Source organism: Diospyros lotus, chromosome 10 (genome assembly GCF_014633365.1).
Source record: "Diospyros lotus cultivar Yz01 chromosome 10, ASM1463336v1, whole genome shotgun sequence".
Classification (NCBI taxonomy): Eukaryota; Viridiplantae; Streptophyta; class Magnoliopsida; order Ericales; family Ebenaceae; genus Diospyros; species Diospyros lotus.
The window spans coordinates 28680079-28707880 of NC_068347.1; the positions used below are offsets into that span (position 1 = coordinate 28680079).

Consider the following 27802-nt stretch of genomic DNA (forward strand, 5'->3'; position numbering starts at 1 on the left):
ACTCGTTATACGAGCCCAGGTCGGCAACTCCGAAGTGCGGAGGATAATGGTGGACACGGGCAGCTCGGTAAATGTAATGTACAGAGCATGCTTCGATCAGATGGGTTTGGGACCGGAACAGTTGGCTTCGTCCCCAGAGCCACTCTATGGTTTCACGGGAGACGCAGTGATTCCCGTCGGTCGGATCAGCCTTCCCCTTACCATCGGGGATGCGAACCGCCAGGCCACTACTTTGGCAGAATTCCTCATAATTGACTGCCCCTCAGCATACAACGTCGTACTCGGAAGGCCGGCGATGAACGACCTGGATCTAGTGACCTCAACCAGGTCGCTTACGGTGAAATTCCCGACCCCTGACGGTGTAGGGTGTGTACGAGGCGAGCAGCACCTCGCAAGACGTTGCTATGAGGACGCCCTGAAAATGGGAGCAAAGGGAAAGAAAGTAAATATCATCGCAAAAGTCGGCCCGCGATCGACCGGCCGATGGGAGGACCTGGATCCACGCGAGGTCGACTGCGAAAAGCCCACCGGTCCCATGGAAGAGCTCGAAGATATCTCAGTCGGCGAGGCAGACGAGGAAAGGCACCTCAAGCTAGGCAAGAGTCTAGCCCCCGAGGTAAAATCCCAACTTACAGATTTCCTTAAAGCTAACCTTGATGTATTCGCATGGAACCACGAAGATATGGTGGGAATCGCCCCAGAAGTCATGTCACACAGGCTCAACGTAGATCCAGGCTACAGGCCAGTACGCCAGAAGAGGAGGCCAATGACTCCGGAGCGTTATACCGCTCTTAAAGAAGAAGTGGACAAACTCTTGGCGAATAATTTCATCAAGGAAGCCCACTATCCGGTCTGGGTGGCCAACCCGGTCCTAGTAAAAAAGAAAAACGGGAAGTGGAGGACCTGCATCGACTTCACCGACCTGAACAAGGCCTGTCCTAAAGACAGCTTTCCCCTCCCCAGAATCGATCAACTCGTAGATGCAACGGCTGGTCACCGCCTCCTCAGTTTCATGGATGCCTATTCAGGCTACAACCAAATCCCCATGAACCCAACGGACCAAGAGCACACCTCGTTCATAACCGACCGGGGGCTCTATTGTTACAAGGTCATGCCCTTTGGATTGAAGAATGCTGGCGCGACCTACCAGAGGCTGGTCAATACGATGTTCGAAACACTGATCGGAAAAACCATGGAAGTATACGTTGACGACATGCTGGTAAAATCCGAGCAAGTGACGGACCACGTTTCCGATCTAAGAGAAACGTTTGGAGTCCTCAGGAAATATCAGATGAAGCTCAACCCGCTCAAGTGCGCCTTCGGTGTAGCCTCTGGAAAATTTCTTGGGTTTATGGTAAACAACAGAGGCATTGAAGCCAACCCAGACAAAATTAAGGCTCTGCTCGACATGAGGTCGCCTATAAGAAAGAAGGAGGTGCAAAGCCTCAATGGTCAGGTCGCGGCTCTGAGCCGTTTCATTTCAAAGGCAACTGACAAGTGTGCCCCTTTCTTCGAGCTTCTAAAAAAGGAGAAAGACTTCAGATGGACAGAAGAATGCGAGTTCGCATTCCAACAACTAAAGGAGTACATGGGACGGGCCCCGCTGCTCGCCAAACCTAAGGAGGGAGAGAGGTTGACCTTGTACTTAGGAGTATCCCAACAGGCTCTCAGCGCGGCCCTCGTTCGGGGGGAAGAAGGGGTGCAGCACCCCATTTATTACGTCTCCAAAAGCCTAATCGATGCAGAAACAAGGTACGCACCAATCGAAAAATTAGCTTACTGTCTAATAGTGGCGTCGAGGAAGCTGCGACCCTATTTTCAAGCTCATGAGATCGAAGTCCTGACCAAATACCCATTGAAACAAATCCTCCAAAAACCGGATACCTCAGGTCGTTTACTAAAATGGTCTATTGAGCTCGCTCAGTTCGACATAAAGTACAAACCAAGGACGGCGATAAAGGGTCAAGCGTTGGCAGACTTCATTGCCGAGTTTACTGGGCCAATTGACGAAGAGCCGGAAAACCTGAAAGGACCGTCCTGGGAACTATACGTCGATGGATCATCGAACGAACAAGGAGCGGGAGCCGGGCTTATGCTAATAAGCCCCGAAGGTCACAAAATCCTCTGCGCCCTGAGGTTCGGTTTTTTAGCCACCAATAATGAATCCGAGTATGAAGCCTTACTAGCAGGACTCCGCCTGGCAAAGGAAATACGAGCTGAATTCTTGGAGATCTTCAGCGACTCTCAACTAGTTGTCAACCAGGTGCGGGGAGAATACCAGGCCAGAGACACGAAGATGGCAGCATACTTACAGAAGGCACGCGAACTTTTAGCCACTTTCGAAAAATATGAAATGCATCAAATCCCCCGTTCCCAGAACTCTCATGCGGACGCTCTGGCTCGCCTAGCAACTGCCCGGGACGCAGAATTCTTGGGGGACATACCTGTCGATTTTTTGGCCACCCCGAGCACAGAACAACGAGATGAAACGCTACTGATCACGGTGCCCCAAAACTCATGGATGACCCCCATCTTGGAATATCTGCAAGACGGGAAACTACCGGAAGACAAGCTGGAAGCACGTCGCCTGCGAGCTCAAGCCGCCCGATATTGCATCTACGATGAAAGACTGTACAAGAGGGGATTCTCAGCCCCACTCCTGAGGTGCATTGACGGCACCGATTGCCAGTCTGTGCTAGAAGAAATTCATGCAGGCCACTGCGGTAATCATGCAGGGGCACTCTCTCTGGCACAAAAGGCCCTCCGACAAGGGTTTTATTGGCCCACCGTGAAGCAAGATGCCATAGAGACGGTCAAGAAATGCGAGAAGTGCCAAAGGTTCGCCAAGGTTCCGCGAGCTCCGCCGGCCTACCTGCAGCAGATGAGCAGCCCTTGGCCCTTTGCCATTTGGGGCATGGATCTAATCGGGCCGCTGCCCACGGCTCGCGGAGGATGCAAACATGCCATAGTGGCAGTTGACTACTTCACCAAATGGGCAGAGGCCAAAGAGCTCGCACAGATCACCAGTGCGAAGACACAAGCTTTTACATGGGATAACATAATCTGCAGATTTGGAGTGCCACAGCAAATAGTAACGGACAACGGAACCCAATTTACCAGCGAGCAATTCATCCAATTCTGCGAGTCAATGGGGATTCAAAAGAGTTTCACCGCCGTTGATCACCCCCAGGCCAATGGGCAGGTCGAAGCAGTCAACAAAATAATCAAGCAGACCCTGAAGACAAAGCTTGAGGCTAGAAAGGGGGCCTGGGTGGATGAACTGCAAACAGTGCTATGGACCTATCGAACAACAGCCCGAAGCAGCACTGGAGAAACCCCATTCTCAATGGCGTATGGGTCGGAGGCTATGATCCCCGCTGAGAATAAAGTGGCCAGCCACCGAAGGGCCACCTTCAGCTCAGATCGCAATAACGAGCTACTGGCGGCTAATCTGGACCTGCTCGAGGAATCAAGAGATGTAGCTCGCGTGAGGATCGCAATTTATCAACAAAGAGTGGCACGATACTATAACAGGAAGGTCCGAATCCGACGTTACAACGTCGGAGATCCGGTACTACGCCTAGTACTACCAGGAGCACGGGCGGCAAGCGATGGCACCTTAGGGCCTAACTGGGAAGGTCCATTTATCATCAAAGAAAATTTGAATAACGGAGCATACCATCTGGCAAACATGGACGGTCTCCCTCTCCCACGAGCTTGGAACGCAGAACATCTTCGTCCTTACTTCAGATAAATGTAATCGTTCTTGCCTATGCTCCGTCTTTTTCATTACGAATGACTTTCATGATTCTGGTCAGAATTTATGAACTTTCATTACACTTTATTCTTATTGGTATTCGATTGAATGCCCCCGTAACGAGGGGTCGAGAAGCCATGGTTTGCGAGCTGATGCCTAAATAACCTAGCCACGACGCTACGGTCAACGGCTTAACCGAGCATTTACCTCGGTCCCTCCATCAGGTCGTGGTTTGCGAGCTGAGAACCAGTCATCTTGACTTTATGTCATGGTTCGGAACCTACTGAGCAACCACTTCCACAAGTAACCCCGAGCTTGGGTTCGCTAGCCGAGGTCCTTTTATCTTGGCTTAAAGCCATGGTCTGCGACCTACCTGGGTGTTCCCTCTCAGTTCAAATAAAACTTGTAGAAGCCACTGGGTGTTAGCTGAGGACGTAACCCGACCTACCTGGACACATATCCCGGCCGTACAAGTCAAACGAAATAACAAGCCATGGTGTGTTAGCTGGGGTCACTCTATGACCCGCCTGAACATATAACTTGGTGCTACAGGCTGCGCTTTCACTAGCTGGGGTCCTCCTATCTTGGCTTAAAGCCATGGTCTGCGACCTACCTGAGTGTTCGCTCCCAATTTATTGAAAACTTATTAAAGCCTCAACATGCCGGCCGAGGCCATGGCATAAGCTCATACCCTAGCAAACTTTGCGTATTGGACCCTATCAGCTGAGGTCCGTCTTAACTTGGCTAAAAATAAAGCATTCGCGACCTATCAGGCACACGCCCTATAACGAGCTTCTCAGCCACCGCATGTTAGACAAGATCACAAGGCCGTCCGACTTTACATATATCTCGGGAAGGCTCTCGTTATTTCGTCAAAACATGCCGAACGGGGTTTCCTGGAAATTGCCTAGGCATGAGTGTTCGCGCTGATTATTACAACTATCATCAACGAGCTGGTTAAAGAGCGTTAGTTTACGAGCTGATAAAACTCCGGATCTACCTGGGCCTATTTTCGAACAGTTTATTATCAAGTTACATACTCAAAAGTTCCTTATCAGTGGACCTTTCAAAAATACGGGGGCTTTGTTGAAGAAATTTCAAGTTATACCGTGAAGAAGTTACTTTCATGATTCAAGAATCGTCATCAGAGATAACTTGAATTCGCGAAGAAATCTGAGGCAACGTGCACAAAATGCCAATTCTTTATTATGAGATGAAGAATCAACCTCGACAGGGCGAGCTTCAGTGGGTATGGTCGGCTGGAGATCGACCTCGACAATCCCGGCTGGGGAAACCTCGGCGACCTCCACAGGAGGCTCCTTGGCAGTCTCACCAGGCTGAGCCGCGGCGACCCCGGATAGCTCGGCCCCGACCTGAGGAGCTTGCGCTGCGACCAAAAACGAGTCAAGGGTATTGGCATCATCAGCATCTTCCGCGGCCTCGGCAGCATACCGAGCCACCTCCTCGACAGCCTGCGCACCGAAAAAGGAGAAATCCATCTCAGGATGGTTCACCCAAAGGGTGTACAGAAATGCCGAGCAGGTGTCGGATCTGGTCTCCCTACGAGCCGCGTCCATCCGCTCTCCGACCTCCGCCCTTATATCGTCAATGGTCCTCTTGGCAAGCTCCTCGCATCGGACGGCACGATCATCCGCCCGTGTCCGCTCCTCCTTCGCCTCCCTAAGCTCGGCCTCGGTTGATCTGAGTCGCTCCTCAGCCCTCCGCAACTCCGCCTTCGCTCCATTTAGCTCGCCGGTGAGCCCGGAGTTGGCTTGCTCCCACATGTTCTTCGATCTGCGAAGCTCCTCGTCGAGATCTTTATTCTTCTGGATCTCCATCCTCAGACGCGTCAAGCAACCCTCCACCTCCTTTTGAGTGGCAAGAAGCTCGACCTGGAGATCTTTCTTCTCGTCCGAGAGCTTCGTTATTTCGGCCTTTTGGGCGTTCTTCTCGTCCTCAAGCTTCGCGATTTCGGCCTGACGGGACATGCTCACCGACTGAAGCTGCTCCTCAAAATCTTTGTACTGAGCTCGGAGCTTCACGGCAGCAAGAGAAGTCTGCAAAAGAAGAAATGTTAGCTCATTAAAAAACCAAAGGGGTAGGTTAAGAAACCAAGGTACGAAGAATTCCTACTTACCACCAGGCTGTGACGGGCGACAAAATCACAAAGGGGGATTCCCTTTAACTTCGGGTCGTCAAGGGGCTTAGAGTTCGGACCCAGGAAATCGGGCACGGAATCCAGGAGGGGACCAACAAAGACCCCTCCTGGCAGGGCCTCCACGGCCAGCTCCTTCTCACGGACCCTGACCCGTTTGGCCCTGATATCCTCCCCCTGTTGCAGCTGGTCCGATCTCCGTTTCGAGCTGGCAGCAGGAGCGTCTCGAACCTCCACCGCAACCTCCTTCCCACGGGCTCCGCTCGAACCATGGTCTCGGGAGGCAGGTGGCCGATGCCCCAACTGCAGATGAGCTTGCTTTGATTGTTGGGGCTGACGGGGCAGTGTTCTTTGCCGCTGCTCCTGCTGCCCCCCCCCGCGACTGCTGGGTTTGCTGCTGCTGGGGGCGTGACTGCGGCTGCGGCTGCTCCGACCTGCCATCCCGCGAGCTATAGCTCGGGGTTATGGAAGACGTAGTGCTCGACCTCGCCCTATGGCGCTTCGGTTGGAGGAGCTCGAGATCAACCATATTATCGTCTTGGTCGGCTTCCCCTCTTGAACTGTTCGTCTCAGCGAGCTGTAAGCCGGAAGAGAGAACCTCCGCACCCAAGTCCCTGAAATGATCTCCCTCGACAGTCTCGGTGCCAAGAGGAGGGGCGAGCTCGTATTCGCGAAGTAGCTCGTCTGAAAGTTCAAGAATCTCCGAGCTCGACTCCGCAGCCACAAGTTTGCCAAGGATATCAGTCTCCTCGGCCGATAAAATCGGTTTCTTCCCCCCAAAATCTGCATCAAAACATGAGCAAGTTAAAACAAACACTCTCGGAACAAAGGAAAGATTCGTGAGAGCTCATCTTCTCTTACCAGGGGTCAGTACGAAGCTACGATTCCTAAGTAAAGAAAGGGAAGGGCAAGACACGAAGAACCAACTGGACTTGTAATCGCCCACGTTGGACTTCCCCTTTGCTTTACCCTGAGGGAGGGCGGCCTTGTACGGAGAAGGACGGGCCGCCAGGTAATACAGCCCGTCCTTGGCATTTTTGAAAGAAAATAAAAATCTTATCAGTTTTGGGGAAGGGAGAGGAAGTTTGTTTATAAGGAATAAAACGGCCAAAGAAGTAAGTTGGGCATACGAATTCGGTGTTAGTTGGAAGGGGGCGAGCTTGACGTCGTTCAAGAGGGCGATAAGGTACGGGGCTATTGGGAACCTAAAGCCAGACTCGAGGTGTTGGGGGCTAATAGCTACGAAATTGGCTGGCGGGTAGGCTGCATGGGAGCTCGATGCAGGGATGTATACTCGGCAGGTCCTGGGGAGACGAAACTCCTGAGCACAAGTCATCACCTCGTGAAGCTTGGCCTTGGACGAGAATCTCTTGAAGACCGCAAGATCAGCAGCGATCTGATCTTGAACCTTCAGCTCGGTTTCCCGAGAGGTCGGGACGGCGACCTCCCTGCACCCTGAGCTCGCACCCCCAAGATTTTGGCCCTCCATAACGAGACAATCTTCGGAGCTCGAAGTGTCGTTTTCTCCTACGATATAATTGCAGCGCTTTTGACCTGAATTTCCACGGTGTTGGTCGGACATCTACAAAGGAAAAGAGAGAACAGTCAGGTCGCAAGTCGCGAACCAGACCTCAAGAAACTAGAAGAAAAACCCTAAAACGTCCCCTAGGTCTTCCAGGCCGAGCGCTTCGCAAAAGGGGTACCGCCTAGGGCGGAGGGGCTGCAGCCGCAAGCCCGGTGTTCCATGAAAAGCTAATCCTAAGGTCATTGGACCCAAAGGCCCAGCAAACGACAAACCGAATCGTGCCGTTTCTCCAAAAATGAGAACGACATCGATCGACGAAGCCAGAGGAACCACCGACGGCTAACCAACGGTGGACGGCCTCACAAGAAGAAGAAGAAAGTCACGACAAACTTACCTAAAAGCTGCGCTTGACGACTGAATGAGGACTCGTACCAAGCACCGGACGAGAACGGCAGACGTCTGAAAGCACGGCGATAACGGAGGCCTCGAGAGAGAAAAAAAAACAAGAAAGCAGGGAGGCAAAAGTTTGAGGGAGTTTCAAAATAGCGTGAAAGAAGAAGCGGGTGGACACTCCCCACTATTTATACTGACGGCCTGATCCATCCCAACCGTCGGATCAAATGACGACTTATCACATGCTCGGCATCCAGCGGCCGCACAACAGCTTGTGGGTCCCACGAGTTTAATCATGCGCAGAAATGGGGAGGGGGCGCGCATTAAATGCGCTGCCGACAAAGCGTGCTGCGTGGAACGACGAGACTTAAGGTGATTGGACAGAAGTTGGAGGGATGGAAGAACAGCTGGCACGCGTCAGTTCCCAGCACGAAGATCGTACCGCGAACTGGGGGGCTTATGTTATATGTATTTCCCGCATCTCCCCGCATGGGCCAGACTCGGTCCGATAGACCGGCCCAATCACCCAAGGCCGAGAAGGCCCGGACGACCTCGTCAAGGAAGGTCCAGCCTCCATCAAAGACCCGGAACTCGTAAAGCGAGCGTATGGCGAGCTCCCGGTAATCCCCCAACGAGCTCGGAGCAATCGACTAACGAGCTCCTGAAATATCCTCCAGATCGCTGGGCCATCCAGGTCGCTCGCCTAAAATCTCCAGCTCGCATGAGCGGCAAAGCTGCTGAGAAGTCAGAGGTAGGGTCCGATCACTTTATCTGTAACAGCCCATGCCCCTCGTAATGAGGATCCCACTCCCGGTCTTGCGAAGGCGGTAAGAACTATTTGTCCCCCATTATACAAACACTGTATTTTTATATATTATCTAGATTGTAAAAGTCCCTCAAGAAAAATGGAAATAAAGGGGGCCATGAGGGGCAAAGAGGAGGGACACAGAAAAAAGAATAATCAGATACCGCCACTCTGGGAGAATGATCAGAGGGCGGCCGTGGACTAGGCATCGTTCTGGCCGAACCACGTAAAAGATTCTGGTGTACACGCTTGGAACTTTGGGGGAGGGGGGGGTTTTCTTCCTTCCTTCTCGGTATTTTTTTGGATTGACTCACCGCGGCCCAAAACGAATCACGGTCGGCCGAAATCAAACGTCGACAATTTCGTATATATTAAATTTCAAAAACAAACAAAAATCTGGGAATGAGTTGGTACCAAAAGTTAATTATTTAAGATGCTTAAAGAGAAAAGGGAAGAAATTTATTTTTTAAAAATGGGTGATAAATTATATCAAATTAATTTTAAAATTATTTCTCATTCATATTAAAAAACATATTTTTTGTGAATATATTTAAATTACATTATTTTGAATTATTATATTCAATAAATTTAGTGACCATACCTTTAAATTATCACATTAATATTTTTAATTATATATTAATTAAATCTCATTAACGTCTTTAAATTCCAGTTAAATAAGTGATTTTTACCATAAAAAATCATACAAATACTAATACAACAAGAATTGAAAAACATTAAATTTTGTACAGAAAAATTAAAATAATAATGTATTTTAAATTAATTAAATTATTTTCTCAAATAAATAAAACTACAAAATTAATTTTTTTTTGTTTTCCAAGGAAATAATTTATACATAAATTTTTTTATATATATTTATATTTATTAATTATTAAAAATATAAAATATAAAAAATTTATAAACCTTCCCTAGCCATCACCTTTCTCCTTCGTCCCTTAGCCATCACCATCTCCTTTCTCCCTCATCCCTCAGCCATCACCCATCATCCGTTTTCAATTGCCTAGAAAATTTCATCTCTTTCTTATAGGGAATTTGATTCCCATGATTTGAAGAAAAATGCCCTTACCTAATTATTGTAAAGAAAATGAGTTTTTTAGAAAAAAATAATTGTCAAACAATGTATAAGTTAAAAATTAGGTGAAAAATTTACCTTTTTCATAAAAAAAATTGGCTATCAAACACGTCTTAAAAAAAGTGCTATCTGCATTATAATATATTAAGTAGAGGGAAATAGAGAGGTTCGCAAGAATACGGGTGCTAGATTTGCTATTTAGAAAACCTGAGGGGTGAAATTGAAATATAATGGAAAACTTTCCCGCTTAAATGCATATTAAATTCAGAAAATCCGCGCCACAAATCGTTTGATCAGCTAGGGTTTCGGGGGCTGATATTCGGAATAGCATTCCATTTCCAGCTTTTAGAATTAGCGATAGTCGATTTGAAGTGCCCCATAATAGGGTTTTCAAACACTTGATATCAGTACAACGAGATCTATTAACGGTACAACCGCCATGGACGTAGATCACAAAGTTGAAGATCAAGAAGATCCATTTCTGCATTTCGTCGATTACGCGAAATCAGTGTTATCGTCTGACGAAGACGAGTCAAACGGGCCGGGATGGAGCTGGATTGCATATCGGATTCTCAGGACATGCGTTGCTTATTCGAGCGGAGTCACCTCTGCAATCCTCCTCTCCGATCTCTCTCAGGTTCGTGACAGCTTGTTTGTTTGCTTGGGGTTCTGAAACCTGTTTTCGGAAACGAGACAAAATTATTTGCCTTGAATCTTTTTCCAGAAACTGCTTCTAGAAAAAAGGTCACAGTCGAAGTTGCTTGTAAAATTATCGACAAAATAAAAAGAAAAGAAGCGAAAAGGATCGATTGCGTTTGAAGTTTCTGTCGAAATTTAGTTGTTATTCTTCTTGAAAAAGAAAAGTGAAAAGCGAATGTCGATATTGGAACTGAGTGACATTACGCTTATAATTTTTCTCGTGGTGGTTTGTGTTACGGGTGATTGGTGTTGTTGATTTTGTGGTTAGGCCTGGAATGAGCAGCAGAGAGTTGGTGCTTCCAGGAAGCGGCCAGAGTACATTAATCAGCTGAAAAAGAAGCACAAGCGAGCAAAACTTGCAAACACCGTGACGATTGATTCTATTTATGAGAAGAATTTCTTATCATTGAATAGTGTCCTTGAAACTGTTATTGTTAACGCTTTCCTTCTTCCAGGTACAATAAAAATAAAGCTTTATATGACAATCTTGGGATAATTTTTAATTAAACCAGACTTTGCCATATTGCTAATTTGGTTTTGTGTTGGTCAATTACCCAAAATTTGACAAATAATATTTATTGACTGTTTCAAAATCTAGATATTGCCTCTGGAACCAACTACTGTCGCTTTAGATATAAGGATGATGATGAGGATCAAGAAGTGAAATTATATAGTACCGTAGGAGGAGAATGAAGAAAGAAGGGATGAAGCATCACAGATATTGTTGCAAGGGCCAAATAGTTAATGTATAAATAGAACTATATGCATACATATTACAATAAACTTATCCAAAATATAATTCTTAAGCTAAAATATATGTACCTCTTTGTTTCTACAATATATTAGACTTTTTTTTCCACGGGGGGGGGGGGGGGGCATTGCCCCTCCCTGTCCAAGAGTTTTAGAGATATGAGAGATGTGCAGTTTATCTAATATTTTCATGCTTCCGGTATTTCATGATATTTTTATTTTATAGCAAGATTATTTTACCTCTTACATTTATATATTTAGGAGAGATATGTAGAGATTGTAACTCCTGTAAGATAATTGATATTAGGTTTTCTATCCATTACATTCTGCGCTTCTTATTATCTCTCTTTGGGTCATGTTCTTCTTTTCTTCCTCATATCCTTTCGTATTCTTTTTTTTTCTTCCTCATATATTGACCAACTTCATGAAGGCTTTAATTGCAATAACTGGTTAAAACAAAGTGTTTCCTGAAGTTCGTAAATAATTGTTCTTCTGTTAACAGATAGAGTTTGTGTTCAACCCAATATCTAGATTTACCTTCTCCCATCACATGTAGTGATTGTTCTAAAATATATCTTTCAGGTACAAACATATACATGCTTACTTTGGGAGATTTTTGGAGCTCTAATACCATTGATCTGTATCTCCATCGCAGGTAAATAGTTGCATGCTCCGATAAACAATTAGCCATTCATCTTGATATTATTCTACCGTGATAACGTAGCTGGTTGTCCTTTTCTTTTTTCTGAAATTAATGCATAGAATGATTTAAAACAGCAGCTGTATAGAATCATTTGAAGTTTCCTGCTTTATGGTTGTTTCCTTATGCATATTGCGTTCACATGCTTCTTAGAGCTTATGAGGAATTCTCTTGGCAATTCTATTGACATTGCAGGAAGTTCTGTACTGTTCAAGCCCCTTTATCAATCACTTCATTACTCTTCCTATTAGCTCACTGGTCCTGAATGTGGATCACCGTTAGATGGCCTTTAATTGCTTAGTCTATTGTGTGTGGTTATTTATCCATATGGTCATATCTCTTGTTTAATAGAATTAACTCTGTATATGAGAAGATATGAAGAACAGTGAAATTCAAAGCTGAAACTGGGTGCAAATAAGCAAATAGATCAGATATAATTTTTTCTCTGGCAGTTATACTTGATGTATTTTCACATCAACTGGCACTTATGTCTAACATTTTGGTTATGAAAGATTTTACAATTTGACAGATCCTAACAATGGGATTCTGAAGAAAGGACGGGAGGTTTTTCTTACTGGATGCTATCTTCGACCTGCCTCTGGAGGATCTGGTTCTCCACGATTATTGCCATCTGAATATCTCGTCATATTGCTAGATGAGGTAAGTGCCTATCTTCTCTTCATACTTTAGGTTTGTTCTTCTTACCTCTACGAGTACAAGATTCATAGTCTGACTAGGATTTGGAGAAGGCCATTACCCATGCTTTTGTACATATAAGGAATCTTTATTGGGATTCTTAAAATAAGAGTGAAAAGAGGAATGTCTGTGCTGCTGCAGATATACTGACTGCACTATGCTTGCATATTTGAATTTTGGAAGACTTGAAAGTTGAAACCGTGGCCAGTGGTTCTTGAAATTCAATTTTCTTTTTTTTTTTTTTTTTGGGGGGGGGGGGGGTGGTTTGGGATGCTGGGGAGGTGCGTAAGGCATGGATGTACTTACATTATAACAGAGGCATGACCATGCCACTTGTCAGGGAAGATCCAATATAGCAGCTAAACATATGGCTGTGCTAAATTTTACATGTCAAGCTTGGTGGGGAAGGTGATCAAATGGGCATTCAGTTATTGGACTTAAGCTTGTCTTTACAGAGATAAATCTGCAAGCTGTATCTTTTCTATACTAAAAAAATAGGTAAAAAATTAATTATTTTGTGATCAAACTCTTAACATTGACTGGTGTGAATATTATCTTAACATTCACCATCTGTGGGGTTTTCAATATTGATTGGGAGTGGTTGTTGGTGTCTGTAACATCTTAAGTGAAGGGAGTCTGATTCAAAGTTGTAGTCATATTTATGTATTGTGCAGGATCAAGATGATGATGCAATGCTATTAGGAGCACAATTTTGTTCAGACTCTTTCTCTTCCATTTCTCTTAATGCAGTCAATCAAGATGTCTCTTATTCACTATATGCAAGGTAAGATATAACCATCTCCATTATTTTGTCATAGGATTAAATTTTGTTTTCATTTTCTATTGGTATTGTTGGAGAACTCGGAAAAGTGATAAGAAAAATCGGGAGATCATCTAGATGCGGTTCCAATTTAAAATAGATAATTCCAGAGTTTAAATGTTGTATTTTAAATTGTAGATATTGTTGTATAAGTTTAAATTTATTTCCTAAGTTTTAGGAGATAATTTTTCCTAGTTTCTAGGAAGTAGATAGTTTATATCTTCTCCTAAATTGTAGGAGAATTATTAGCAGCTAGGGTGTATATATTTTCATTCGTACCTCTAGAATTAAATTATTCAAACTTTTTAGCTATCTCAAAGCTTGTTTCAGGTATAATCCTATCATCTTTGACTAAGCTCATATTCTGGCCATTTTCATGCTACGCTTGGTTTGAAATCTGCAGTCATCACCAGAACCACATCACATGGACACTTCTAAGTTACAAAATTATATTGTCAAACGCTAGATGCTTGGGTAAGGTTATTAGTGGTTATTAGTTAACTTTTGACTGTTGATAATGCTCCTATTCCATCAATGCATAACATGCTTATGTTAGCTTCAAAACACCATTTTAGTCTAAAATCAAGAAAATTACTTTAACCTATCCCTCCTTGTGTACTTAGGCATAATAATTAGATAAATCCAACACTAATATACAATTCAAACCCAAATCCAATGCTTGTTGGCATGTATCACAGGCAATGACTTCAATATGTTCCTTTATTGGAAACAATAGACCAAGAGTAAACCAGTGAAGGACCATCTGGTCCACTGGTGCATAAGGCTAATGCCACCGTGGCACTGGGGTTGATCATATGTGCATATCCTTAACCATATGCTGAAAGGTTAAGTTCATGGTTTGAACCTGCAATGGGCCCAATCAATCAATCTGTAAAAGAAAAATAACATAGATTTATTGTGATTTTGCCAAGGTGCTTAAATCCCATAATATTTCTCATTGCAGTAATTGCTAAATGTATCACTAGTTTGATGTTCTTAGCACCTTTCCGCTTCCCAAATTTTCTGCAGGATTGAATGCATTGGGTTGCTTGAAATTCAGGGAAACTATGGTAGTCTACAAAGGAAACAAATCACTCTTGTTGATAATGATGGTGTCAGGTTAAAATTCTTATTGTGGGGCGATCAGGTTCTTCTTTCCAATCTTTTTAGGTTAGCCACTATAATGGATTGCCTCTCTAATTTTGCTCTTTTACTTGTGGTATGGACTTCATAAACTTTTCTTTTTCCTTGACAGTGTTGGAAGTATGCTTGCTCTGGACAGACCCTTTATAGTTAGTTCTGTTGACGCTGCTATTGATGCAGGGGAAGAAATTTGTCTTGAATATGGTAGTGCCACACAGTTGTATTTGGTTCCTTTCGTTCAGCATGAGGAACAAGTAAGTCATCAATGGCTTGTAGATCAGAAATCAGTTTGATTTAAAAGAGGACCTGACTTATGTGTTTTTTAGGTATCTGTTGCATTGACACAAAATCGGTATCAAGGTTCAAAGCTGTTGAGTGAATCAAATCCTACTCAGGGGCTCAAAGTTTCCCAAGTTACCTTACCCTGTGGTCCTCAAGGATCCATTGACTTCAGTAGCTATCCATTTCAAGTGAGTTACATCTTGAAAACTTCAATATATTTTAAAAAAAAATGTCTAGGTTTACGGTTTCTTAAACCAATAAATAGATAATTTTGGCCCTAGATGTCTTTATATCAGACTTATTACAATTTTAGATTTTGGTATGACATTTGCCTCCAAACATTTCCATGATATAATCTGAACCCATTCCTAGTTTTCATATTCTTTTGATCTGAAAATGCCAGAGGTTCACCAAATTCATTCTTAATTGGGAAGGAAACATCCTTATATTCATTCCTGTATCTTATAAATTTACTGAACTGTAGCACATTGCACGGTATTTACTTTCCCCTTGATATTGACCCTTCCTAAGTTTTGAAGTCTTGCAGACATTTGTCGTCGATCTTCATGACAAGATGACTGGCATCACCCTATATGGTGTTGTTACAGACATCATTCGAGAACGTGGAACTGTGGAAACTTTTTTTGCCTTGAGGATTGAGGACAACACTGGAGCAATTTGGGCAAAGTTACACTTCAATGAATCTTGGTAGTAAGAATCGTATGCTTAATGATCTATCCCTTGAGTATTGTTTTCTGAAATTTATTTTTCTTAGGGCGCTGGGGCGATTAGGGCTTGGTCACACTGTATATATATCTGGCTTCACTTGTTCCATGACAAGACAAAAAAGGTTAGGGCACTTTTTTTCTTTTCAGCGTCTTATTTGATTTACACGTATGTAATACTGATGACAAAAAGGATATGTTGTTATTCTCTTTGACCCTAAACTATCCCTTGGGGCCACTGTACTCATCTGCTTGGTTGGTGTTTTATTTGGTGCATGTGGACAGAGTGGTTTGCATGCACTCATGGGGGGTCGGCTGGGAAAAGACTTGGTCAACAACAACCCCCCCCCCCCCAACCCAAAAAAGAAAAAGACTAAGCTATCCCTTATAAATAATTCTTATCCGAATGAGGGCCATTTATGTTACCCCTCATTCTTATTTCCTCGTGCATGTCATTAGTTAATCAAGTTTTCCATTCAAAGCTATTTCATACCATTAACCATGATTCATTAAGTTGTCCAATTTGCAATTGTTAAGCTTGAAACATGCTTTTTAATTTTTGTGTCCGTTGGGTTATCTCAATAAGCTGTTCTGTTGTGCTTGACAGCCTTGAAGTCTTGTGGTTTGAGAATGATGCTGGAGCTTCATTCATTAACCTTAGCTGTTTGCCAGCATTGCTGAGCTCATCTTGTCTCCACAAATTATCATGCCTTTCTGATCTATCTAGCCAGAGTAGCTGTACTCATGTAAGTTATTTTTGTTGTTTTAATTCATCATTATTATATTTTTATCAACGCTATTTCTTTTATTCCCTTCTCTTGCTACTACTACTTCAATCTCACATAAAGTCAAAATATTCTGTTTTTATTCTGTCTTCAGTCATGAAGTTAACTTATGTAGTTATGGCCTTATATTACAATTTATTCGTACACTCATGAAACTGCAACCTAGATGTGGTGCACTAAAGGTATTTCTCCCTGTCCATCTGTAACGAAGTTATCCTCCCCGACTGATGAAAATTTTCCCACAACTCATTTAGAAATTATCCTCTTCAACGAGAAATTCTTAAGACTCAATCTACCTAGTGAAGGGGTAGACTGAGTCAATTAAGTGTTGATAAAAATAAATATAAAATTTTAACTTTCAACCTTTTTTATTGGCACAAAGGAATGGTCTTATCATTCCTCTACCTTATCTTGCTTGGTCCTGCTCATTACACTGCTGAAGGAGACCTGGAAAATTGAACGAAGACACAGTCCTGTTTGGTATTGTTTTCTAGGAGAGAGAATTGAAGAGAAACGAGGCCTTCTTTTATGTATATTTCTAGATAATGTACTCAACTCAAAAGTAACTCTGCAGGGTGGGAAATTTTAAGTTGATCATTTTTTTTTTCTTCGCTTAAAAACCTTTTTAACCAGTTCCCTGATCCAGCGCTTTTCTTTTTTGTAAATTCCAGAAATGTCGGGTTTGGCTGGATCAAATTGAACATTGTCATGTAAATACAAGATTCGCACATTCTCTTTGCGGTCATTTTGTTAGCCAATCATCCTGTGGGGCTGTCGAATGCAATTTTTGTCACCAAAGTTGTGATGGTGAATTAATGCGCACATTCCACTTGAAAATAACCCTTGCTGATGAGAATGCCAAAGTTTTTGCATGGTGTACTGGTCAGACTGCCACAGAGCTGTTCCAAATATCTCCTGATGAATTCTCCGAACTGCCTGAGGTAATGCCTCAACTAAAACTTTGAATTATTATTCTACTTCCCGTTATTCTAATGCAGAGGAAAATAGAAGTAGAAGCAGCAGCAAAGCCAAGTGAGGAGAGATAATAACCAGATGGGGGAATCATTATTGCATTCAATAATCAAACCTTGAATTTCATAATGTCTAAAGATGAAATGATAAACCTCCCTATAACATAATAATCTAAAATCTAGTCATCATAATGTAATTCTAATCCCTAAGTTGAATATAAATCCATCTTCAAATAATTATGATGATTCTATCATCTAAATAGCTATCGTAAATCCAACCAAAACAAGAAAAAATAATTTGTATTATTACCCTCATCATTATCTTGTTGCGAGAAAAATTTATCTCCGAATCTTATAGACTTGATCTAATAACTCTAGCTTGACCTCAAAGTGTTGCCAAAGTTGTGAGAAAGGTTTTGGCAAAAGCTCTACCTTGGCAATGGACTCCAAATCTATAATGCACAAAAATTTCTTGGAAGCATCGTTTTGGAGTTTTTGAAATGTCAAGAAATGTTTTTAGGCTATTTTTGTAATTTTTGAAATTTTTTGTGGCTATTTTGTAATATTTATAAAATATTGAAAATGAGTTTTAGATTTTAAAATGCATTTTTATGGATTACATTTTTCATTTTTAACTCAAAATTTTTAATTTGTTTTTAAAATTTGTTTGAATATATTAAGAAATTTATGTTTATTTTTATATTGAATAATTATTTTTTATATTAAAAATTATATTTACAAAAAAAGACTCTTATATTTTTGTTTGTTATTTTTTTAAAAATAATATTTTTTATTTTTATTTCGTATTATATTTGTTTTATGTTTTCGTACAATTTAATTCTAAATTATCTTATCGACGGTGTTTGGGATTGGTATTGGTGGTCGTTTCCCAGGCTTGGTTGGTTTAGCAAGATTAATAATGAAATGGAGATTTTATAGAATATCTTATACCTTGTTAGATAGCATTTGTTAACATAAGTAAGGTAAAATTGTATCAAAATAAGTTGAAATATTTTTTGAATTAAAATATAAAATAATTAAGATAAAATTGAGAAAGCATTTTCAAATTTTTATTAAATTGTTAAATTTTTTGGATTGTATTGAAGACATAATTTTTTCTTTATCTATAAGGTTTGAAATAAATTTATTTGGAGAAATAGATAAATTTATTTGAAAAGTTCAAAATAAAAAGTTATGTGATATTTTTACCAAAAGTCGCGATAAATTTAATAAATACAATAGAAAATATTTTTATTTGAAATATTTTTCACAATTCACTTTTTTTTGTTTATACATTGGTTAACAAATAGTATTTTAGTAAGCAACATTTAATTATAATAAGATAAACATTTTATGTGTTAGTTTTGAATTTTGAATTCATTTTTAGTTTTGTGTTTTGAGATTGTTGAAAACGCGTTTTTTAAGTTTGTAGTATTTTTTGCGTTTTGAAAATTTTGAATGTGTTTGTAGTGAAAATAATCAAAATGACCTTTTGTTTTTGAATTTTTTTATAATTTTTTTTATTTTTAAAAATATAAAAATAAACACATTTTTATTATTTTGATAAACTAAAAATTCAAAACGGTTCCAAAACAATAAAAAGAACATGCGAATCTTTTCAAAACATAAGAATCTAAAATCTATTTAAAATATTATTCTAATGCCTAAATCAAATGTGACTTCATTATCTAATAATAACTATTATAACTATATCATCTAAACAATTGTGATAAGTGATAACCAAATCAAAATCAGATAAATAAAATCTTGTCATTATTCCTGTCAGACTAAACTCGGGAAGAATGTCAGTGGTGCAAGGTTATATGCAAATTCATTAATTGCAAGATGATTGGGATTAATAAATTCCTTGATTTTTGTATGATTAGGACTAAAGATGACAAAATGGGCCCGGCCCGGGACCAGGCTAGGGTTAGCATTTTGTTGGCCCATTTAAGGTTGGGTCGATTTGGCCCGGCCCACTTGGCCTGCTAATCGGCCACAAACCCCCCTCATCAGCCTTGCCTCTCGCCCTCACCCTCTGCCTCGCCTTCGCCCTCTGTCTTACCCTCGTCTTGCTCTCGCCCTCACCCTCTTCTCGCCCTCGCCCTCACTCTCGCCCTCTGTCTCGCCCTCGCCCTCGCTCATCGTTGCCCTTGCTTGCCCTCTGTCTCGTCCTCGCCCTCGCCCTCGCCCTCGCCCTCGCCCCTGGCTCTCGCCCTCGCCCCGTTTGGCCCGTCGGGTCGTGTAGGGCCAGCAATCTGTTGGCCCGTTTTTAAGCGGGCCGATTTGGCCCGGCCCGTTTGCCATCTCTAATTAGAACCTTTTGATTTTAGCTTGATATGTTTAGTTATAGTAGAATTATTAATGTATTACTAGAGGTTGAACCTGTGTGATGCACTACAAATTTTAATTCATCTATAAATAATTTTATCAAATTAAATTAATATAACTTTACATGCATTTTGTAAAATTAATTAATTATCTGCCCATCTAATGAAAAATTTTGAATTTTTACTTATTTGGATATATAATTTATCAACAAAATAAGTACAATTATAATTTTAACGATATATGATAGAGGTTTAGTTTGATTTTTGAGATTGAAAGTTTTAAATAATTCAAAGTTTCAAACGTTCATATCCAATCCTTTACAGAATTTTTCTTTTAAATTATTCAAAGTTCGTAAATCTAATACAAAAGAAATGAAGATATAACAAAATTTTGTGTGCAATCAAAAAGAAGAGCATTTTGGAAATTCAAAAGTATGTTAATATATTGGTAACAACATAATGAAATGTTTACTTAAATAATATAATAAAATAATAAATTACTAGAACATAAATTGGTATTAGGTGTTACTGCTTTTAGTGATTTTTGTTTTTTGCTAGGTACTTTTTAGTGAGTTTTAGTTATTTTATAAGTTTTATCAAGTTTGTAAGCGTAGGAATTTAATATATAAAAAAGTTTAATATTTTTCTCAGACATGTGATGTGCTGATGTGGTGCTGAAGAGGCACAAAATACTTTATTTTGGCCCGCCGCCCAGTCTTATTTTCTTCCTCACCACCGACGTTCTCTGTGCTTCCTTCTGTACTTGCTAAATTGCTAATCTACTCCTACTGTTGATTCTCTTCTCTCTCTCTCTCTCTCTCTCTCTCTACGTTCTATATTTTCTAGTTTGTCTTCGCTATATTCTCTGAGCTTCTTTACATCTCCTTACCGTTCTGTTCTTATCCCCATCTATTTCTTTTTTTTTTTCTTTCTACAAATCTACTTGTCTAGGTCTGCTGCTTCTACATTTTTCTTGGGGTGTGTGGGGTGTGGTTTTCTAGGCTGCATAAATAAACAACAAGGCGATGAAGATTGAAGACATTTGCAACACTTACGGAAGATTAGGATAATTAATACGCAAACCCATCTCATCTCCATGGCCATCAATAAATTTGTCCTTTTTTATTTCGAAACCTCAAAACTGAGATTAGCTACCGAGGTGATAGATTGCATGATAAATTTCAGATGCTGCTGCCTCGGATTATTAAAGTTTCTTGGCCTCTTTACTAGCTTTGCGACTAGTAAACATGACAACGCGAAAGAACTTGCTGATTAAGTGGAAAATAATGGCGGGGTACCAAGGAGGCTAAAGATTGACTTGGGGGTGAGATGAACCCATCGTAGAGCAAAATGTATTATAATAAATATTGAGAAACGCAATGGTTGGTTAAGTGGGTTATAATTAGTAATGAAGATGAGCTTCTTAAAAATGTGATGTAGTTGGCTAACAAATTCTTATTATGATATATTTGTCAGGAAGAGCAAATCATGTATCCATCTTCACTTGAGAATGAAAGGTTCACAGTTGCATTAGTGAACAGCGGGAGGGAAGGTTATGGACAGAGCAGCAACAGCCTGGCCGAAGAACATGGTGAAGCTCAGTGGGAAATCACTTGTGCACTCAAGTGCGAATAGTACCACCGCCCCTTCACTTCACCTTCACCTTCACCTTCACCCTCGGGATGTTTCTCCATGGTGCTGATATCACACCTTCCTCCTCCATTTTGAGCAGCACCCTATTTATTGCTTCTTCATCTTCAACGGTCATGATCTTGTGTACAATTGCTTTATATATAGGTGTTGATCCCTTTGGCAGAAATATATAGTTGTTGACAATCTAATCTAGCATTAATATTATTTTCTGTATTCCGTCTCCACTCTGTATATAACTGAAATTAATTATAATAAAAAGAAAAGAAAAACTCTATAAAAATACTCGAGAACTTAATTTAACTTTGATTCAAACGTAGAAACTTGCTTTCCGTTTATAATAATAGATTACAACTTGATACGTACGAGTAATACGTATGCTCATGCACCTCTTCTTACCAACTAAAAATTATAATATTCTTGGAGTAGTCAAATAATTGAGGGTGGGTGGAATAATCAATATCAATGCTTGCCGGGTCTCAGCCGCTCAATATGCTCGTTCAGCTCGTCATTGTCTTCTACGAGAGTGGTGAGGACCCCATCCCCATGGTGGTTTTATTTATTTATTTATTTTATTTTTAAGCAACGGAAATGCTACACACTTTTCATGACATAATGTATTGTATATATTTATATTAATATTGATATTATATATAATATAATATATTAAATATTATTCAAAATATTTAAATAATATTTTATTTAAAATAATAAATAATGACCCAAAAACAGGTTTCAGACACCCAAAAAAAAAAAAAAAAAAAAACAATATAGAAATATCAATATCCAAGTCAATTTTGGACCAAAATATTCTCGCCGTTGTGAGAAAAGCAAAGCAACAGGGGTTGAAACTCAAGTAATAATGCAATAATAATAACAGCCACTTGTAGAGGTTAATTATTTTCCATTTCATGACTTATGATGACATGCCAATAGTCAATAGGGGCATGTTTTGACAATATTAATTAATAATCATATAAACCTGAGTATCTGTGATGTTATAAAATCATATCAGAACTAAATTAGGATTAGTATTTAGTGGGTACGAGTTAAAAATATATTTGAGATTGACGTAAATCAGATTAAAATAAAAAGATTTTTTTTTATATGATATGATATGATACCAGGGGTGAGTTTGTTAAGATTTAATTTTTATTTACTAAGATATTTAATATATGGTTTGGAAGCCTTGAAAATGGAAGTATTACCTTTTAACTAGCATTTTTGTGTGGGTGGTGGTGGATACACATCACATATCTCATAGACACAGTTGTCAACGCCCGAGACGCACAAATTAGGTGGCCGTTTTCATTGCATAAAAATATCATCCCCGCGACAAGGAATCATGTGGCCATCTCTAAAGCAAAATTAGCAAATATTGAGAAATAATTGAGGGTGGAGGCCCCATGCCTGCTCCAACAAAAAACTATATCCAATTTGGGATATTGATTTGAAAATTAATGCCTGTGACATGCTACGACAGATGAGTCATCTTCGTCAGCATTTTATCTTTGAACTTTTCATATAATTAAAATTTGATTTGATGTACAAATGATGATATTGCAAAAGGGTCATTTTTATAACTATAAATCTATTTTTGATCTAAAAGATGGAATTGTTTTTTTTAAATAAATAAATTATTATTATTATTATTATTATTAAAGATGAAGAATGTATGTTAAAAAGAAAGAAATGGACGAAATTGGCCTTTAAGCTTTTTAATTTTGGCAGCTTAATCCCTCAAATTCTTCTTTGAACTTTTTAAATTGCTCTTGAAATGCTAGTTTTATATTTATATATTTAAAAAGTTCAAAGATAAATTTAAGCCAAATAAAAATATTGACTAAAATGGAAAAATCCAAAACGAAATTAATTTTGTTCCTATGCAAAAATAGCCCAAATTATGAGGGTCAGCTTGGAATTTACCGTAGTAGCTTAAGGAGGGGTCCCTAATTAACGAGTCTTAAAAAGTACCAACTCTCCATGTGATAAGTGACACGATGGCAGATTCAGAATCGGACGGCTCACGTGAAACATCCAACAGCAGCTAAAGCCCGTGTGGGTCCCACCTTATTCCTCTGTCACTTCTTTTGTCTCCATTCTCACTCATCACTGCCTTTTTCTCCCACCGTGGCCGCACCGCACCGCACCGCACCATCAGAAGCCCTCCTTTTCCTTTTCTTCTCTCCCACTGTAACAACCCACAATACAGACACACGGCGAAAATATTGCAGTTCTAGAACGCTCAGAGTCAGAGAAAGTGAGAGGAGAGATGGAAGGAGAAAGGAGGGTTGGAGTGGCCGTTGATTTCTCGCCATGCAGCAGAGAAGCACTGAAGTGGACGGTGGATAGCCTTATCCGAGACGGGGATCACCTTATCCTCGTCACCACCCTTCCCGCAGGTCACTACGAGGAGGGCGAGATGCAGCTTTGGGAAGCCACCGGAAGCCGTATGTTTTTTTTGTTTTTTTTTTTTTTATCTGTCTAACCACGTTAAATTTGTATCTCTTTAATCTGTTGTTATCTTGATGAGTTTATCTTTGTATTAAAGTTAGGTTATTGGTACATGTGTTTTGTATGCGCTATCTGTGAATACGGGTTTGGTTTGAAATAGAAATACACTCTGAAACTTTGCTGGGGGACTTGGAGTTAAGATCAACTCGTGGTTATCTTCGAAATGACAGGGTCTGTCCCTGGGTCAACTCGTAATGTGACAAGTTTAATTTTGTGGGTATGCTATTTGTGAGAACTTGATCTTGGTGATGCTGTTGGTTCTGGGACTTCTATTGATTTGGGAATGAATGAATAGCCCAAGTCGGTACCTGGTGGCTGGTGATTAATTATAGTTTTGACTTTCTTTAAGTTTGGATTCCAGGATGGTAAAAATTGAGTGTGTTCCATTGTCCCCCTAAGTAAGTTTGGTTATGGGTATGGCTCGTACAGTTTTGTGTGTTCTCTTATTCAATCCTTATCTTCTTTTGTATTTCGTACATTTTGGACAGCTTTTATCCCTTTGATCGAGTTCTCCGACCCTCTCATCACGAAGAAATATGGAGTGAAGCCTGACCCCGAAACACTGGACATTCTCAACACTGCTGCTCGGCAGAAAGGGGTGAGATATTTCTTTTCCCTTTACCTCATTCATTGGAAATCCTCGAAAGTTTGAAAGTTCTATTAGACTCCCCAATTCAACCAAGTTTCTTGCTGCATGTGTGAACAGGTTGTGGTGCTTTCGAAGATCTACTGGGGAGATGCTAGGGAGAAGTTATGCGAAGCAATTGATGATATTCCTCTAAGCTGCCTCGTCATAGGAAACAGAGGGCTCGGCAAGCTCAAGAGGTTAACACTTCTGAATTTAGTTTTTGTTCATATCAGAAATTGCCTTCTTTTCTTGCTTTCCTGTTTCCTGGGGGCTCTTTCCATTAAAATAATTTCCCATGGTAGAATAGAATATAATTAATCGGCACTGGCTCTCTTACTAAATGAGTTTCTGGGTCTGTGTCATCGCCAGCTTAAATTTAGACTTTCTTCATGGACAAGCTCTCTGAATGCAGCTTGAACAGTATCTTGGGCATACATCTTCTCACTATGGTTTTTATGGTGTGTTTTGTCAGGTGTGAATTTAGGGGCTCTAAAACTAATAAATCATCATTTTTAAGCCATTTGTTTTTTGTTCCAAAACCTTTGCTTTTTTAAGCAAAAAAAGAAAAAGAAGAAAAAGAAAACTAGCAACTGAATGCCCTAGGAGCGGGCCTTTGTAGCAGCGCCAGGGGGAGGGTTGCTCTTTTGTGACCAGAAGGTCACGGGTTCAAGTTACTGAAATAGTCTCCTTGCGCCCCACCCTCGCAAAGCGGGGAGCTACATGCACTGCTTGTGCCCTTTTTTACTTAATGTCTGAAATTTTTGAACCAAAAAGCCAAAAAGAGCAACTCAAGGAGTTGGTGCTAAATGGAAGCTGAGTCTCATCCGCATGTTGAACTCTTAGTTGGTTTTCATAATTCAACCCATGATTACTCTCCATGCTGTCTGCTTGCTTGAAGGTTCTTATTCCATTGCAAATTTGCAGGGCTTTTATGGGCAGTGTTAGCAACTATGTGGTGAACCATGCCTCTTGCCCTGTCACGGTTGTGAAGCATTCGGATCATGAATGACTGCAAATGCAGCGCCTATCTGGACTGCATTTCTCTTTCTTGGTAATGTAGGCTCCTAGTTCTAACATGGGGGTCTTATTGTTTGTAAATTTATCATGAACTTGGAATTTTAGTATGCATACATATTGGAGTGTGTGTAATGTCTGTTGTGTAAGCTAAGTTCAATGGGTATGCTGGGGTTTACAGTTTGCTGCCCTTTGAGACTGTCCTGGAATAAATTTTGCTTTTGAACTTGACAAATTTCCAAGAACAAATTTCAGTTTGATGTGATTGCTATTTCTAGTGGCTCTAAAATGGTTGGGACAGTTTGAACATTTCATCCCAGTCAAATTTTCCCAAAATAGTAAGATGGAACAAGAGAAACCAGAGAGATTTAAGGGGGGCAATGATAGGCCAAGCGATGATCTAGCTTCTCCCATCAATGGCCATAGAGCTCCAAAACCTATAGTTTTGGAAAACCACAACTTCCAGGATGCCCAAAGCCGATTCACCATTGAAGAAGGCGGCTTAAAGCCAATTCAGACCACAATCAACTTCCCTTGAAACAAGGCCAAGACACAGTCCTTGTTTGCAAAGGGCCATTCCCCTTTTTTATTGATCAAATTTTCTTCAAACCATCTCCATTTCCGCACCAAACACCAAACTAGAAAATGATGAAGTCCCATTCCAATTGGATTCTTCTCTTCTTTTCCCTCTTCTTCTTGCAGCAGACTGAGCCCGGCCATGCCTCAATGCAGCTGGATTCGGTAGCCATTGATCTTGGCTCTCCTGCTCCATCTCCATATGGCGCCTCCCCAAACTACCAGCCTGTGCCTGCCCCGAGCTCGAGCTGGGGCGCTGCCTCTCCTTACCACGCTTCTCCTGACGCCCAGCCCGCGGCATCTCCAGCACCCGCTCCCGCACCCGGAGGACCCTCCGCCTCACAAGGGCCAGCAGCAGACTTATTCTCCGGACCGGGACTCGGCCTTTCGACCATCCAAAGCGTTCTGCATTCGGCCCCCCATGATCCAGCCTTGGACAGGATCTGTGGCAGCACAGACTATCCGGATTTGTGCTTCCCGGCGATTATTCCCGCCGTGAAGGGTGGCAAGGCGGACCTCCATGTGGTGGTTGGGAGCGCGATAAAGGCAGTCATGGCTCAAACGGAGCTGGCTGTGGCCACAGCCACGAAGCTCTTGCGCAACGCCCCTCCTAAGATGGCGTCCGCCTTGGGAGATTGCAAGAGCAGCTATGGCGACGCGATGGACAACCTCAAGCAGGCGATGGACGCGCTCAAGAGCAACGATATTGGCACGGTGAACACCATGCTCAGTGCAGCGATTACATATTCGGGGGACTGCACCGATGGGCTTGAAGGGCAGAGTTCGCCTTTGGTGGACTTCAACAAGAAGCTCAGACACATGACCAGCAATTGCCTTGCCATTGCTGCTTTGATGAAATAATGGTCATATATATATATGTATGTATTGATGAGGCACCTACGCCTAGTCTATGATCTCTTTATGTTGGTTGTGAAAAAATATGTATTGCCTTTTTATATTTATGTTCATTTTTAATTCATCTCTCTGTATGAGATATATATATATATATGTAATAGAGATGTAAATGGGGGGGAGGGGGTGGGGGTCTTCAGCAGCAGTAGAAAGGAGGAAGACTGGCCGGGACTATTCGTGCTTTTAATTCCAGTTTCTCTCTGGGATGAACGAACATCAATACAAATGCTTTAGGCCTTCAATTCTCAAATATTTGATTGAACATGGTGATGCCTTTTGTTTTCTGGTTCATTTCGCCTCCTTTTGTTTTGGGTTTTGGCTGCACCTTAAGAGTGATATTGAACTTGTGATTTCTGTTGTTGATAACGTGGAAGAGGGAGGCGGGAGGCGAGGCCCTCGCTGAGCCTTGCAAAGTGGGTGGCATCGCGCATTGAGAACTCTTTTTAACTTCAACTTTTATGATAGCATGATAGACGTCTCATTCATGCCCAACTCGTGAGGCTATCCCAATTCATCATTCATTTTGAGATGTGCCCAAAATTTCTTTTTTTCTGTTCTTTTTGCCAACTTGTGCCCATTTTGCATTTTCTAGGAGTTGGAAGGATGTTGACAAGGAAATTTTGCACAAAATGTCACCAAAATGATGTGACAATTGACATTTTCTTATGAAGGATCATATCATTTTGGGTTAAAAAATCTATCCTGCATAGCAATTAATGTGTTTCCTTTTAAGCTAGTTTGCATTTTTTTAAGCATCATTTGAAATACTCACATTTTAAACTTTTTTGTTTTTAAATTTAAATATAGGATAAATTTAGACTCAAATTCAAATACTTCAAATAATAATAAATTTAAAAGGATACCATCTACCATCTAAATGCA

At 41.1% G+C, this 27802-nt stretch overlaps 3 protein-coding genes across 3 annotated transcripts; all 3 read left to right on the forward strand.

The window, feature by feature from the left end:
* The first annotated feature begins 10017 nt into the window (after positions 1–10017).
* On the forward strand, positions 10018–21501 carry LOC127810871 (uncharacterized). Its single transcript, XM_052350447.1, has 13 exons — positions 10018–10362; positions 10693–10879; positions 11757–11829; positions 12387–12534; positions 13245–13354; positions 14420–14560; positions 14646–14787; positions 14860–15003; positions 15363–15523; positions 15591–15665; positions 16148–16286; positions 16997–17266; positions 21103–21501. The coding sequence occupies exons 1-13, from the start codon at positions 10165–10167 to the stop codon at positions 21259–21261; spliced, it is 1947 nt and encodes a 648-aa protein (XP_052206407.1). The 5' UTR covers positions 10018–10164; the 3' UTR covers positions 21262–21501.
* A 1899-nt stretch (positions 21502–23400) lies between these two features.
* Positions 23401–25667, forward strand: LOC127812153 (universal stress protein PHOS34). The gene is made up of 4 exons (XM_052352487.1): positions 23401–23726; positions 24279–24388; positions 24497–24615; positions 25343–25667. The coding sequence occupies exons 1-4, from the start codon at positions 23549–23551 to the stop codon at positions 25425–25427; spliced, it is 492 nt and encodes a 163-aa protein (XP_052208447.1). The 5' UTR covers positions 23401–23548; the 3' UTR covers positions 25428–25667.
* A 156-nt stretch (positions 25668–25823) lies between these two features.
* Positions 25824–27333, forward strand: LOC127812152 (pectinesterase inhibitor 4-like). Its single transcript, XM_052352486.1, has one exon. The coding sequence runs from the start codon at positions 26078–26080 to the stop codon at positions 26867–26869; it is 792 nt and encodes a 263-aa protein (XP_052208446.1). The 5' UTR covers positions 25824–26077; the 3' UTR covers positions 26870–27333.
* The last annotated feature ends 469 nt before the right edge of the window (positions 27334–27802 follow it).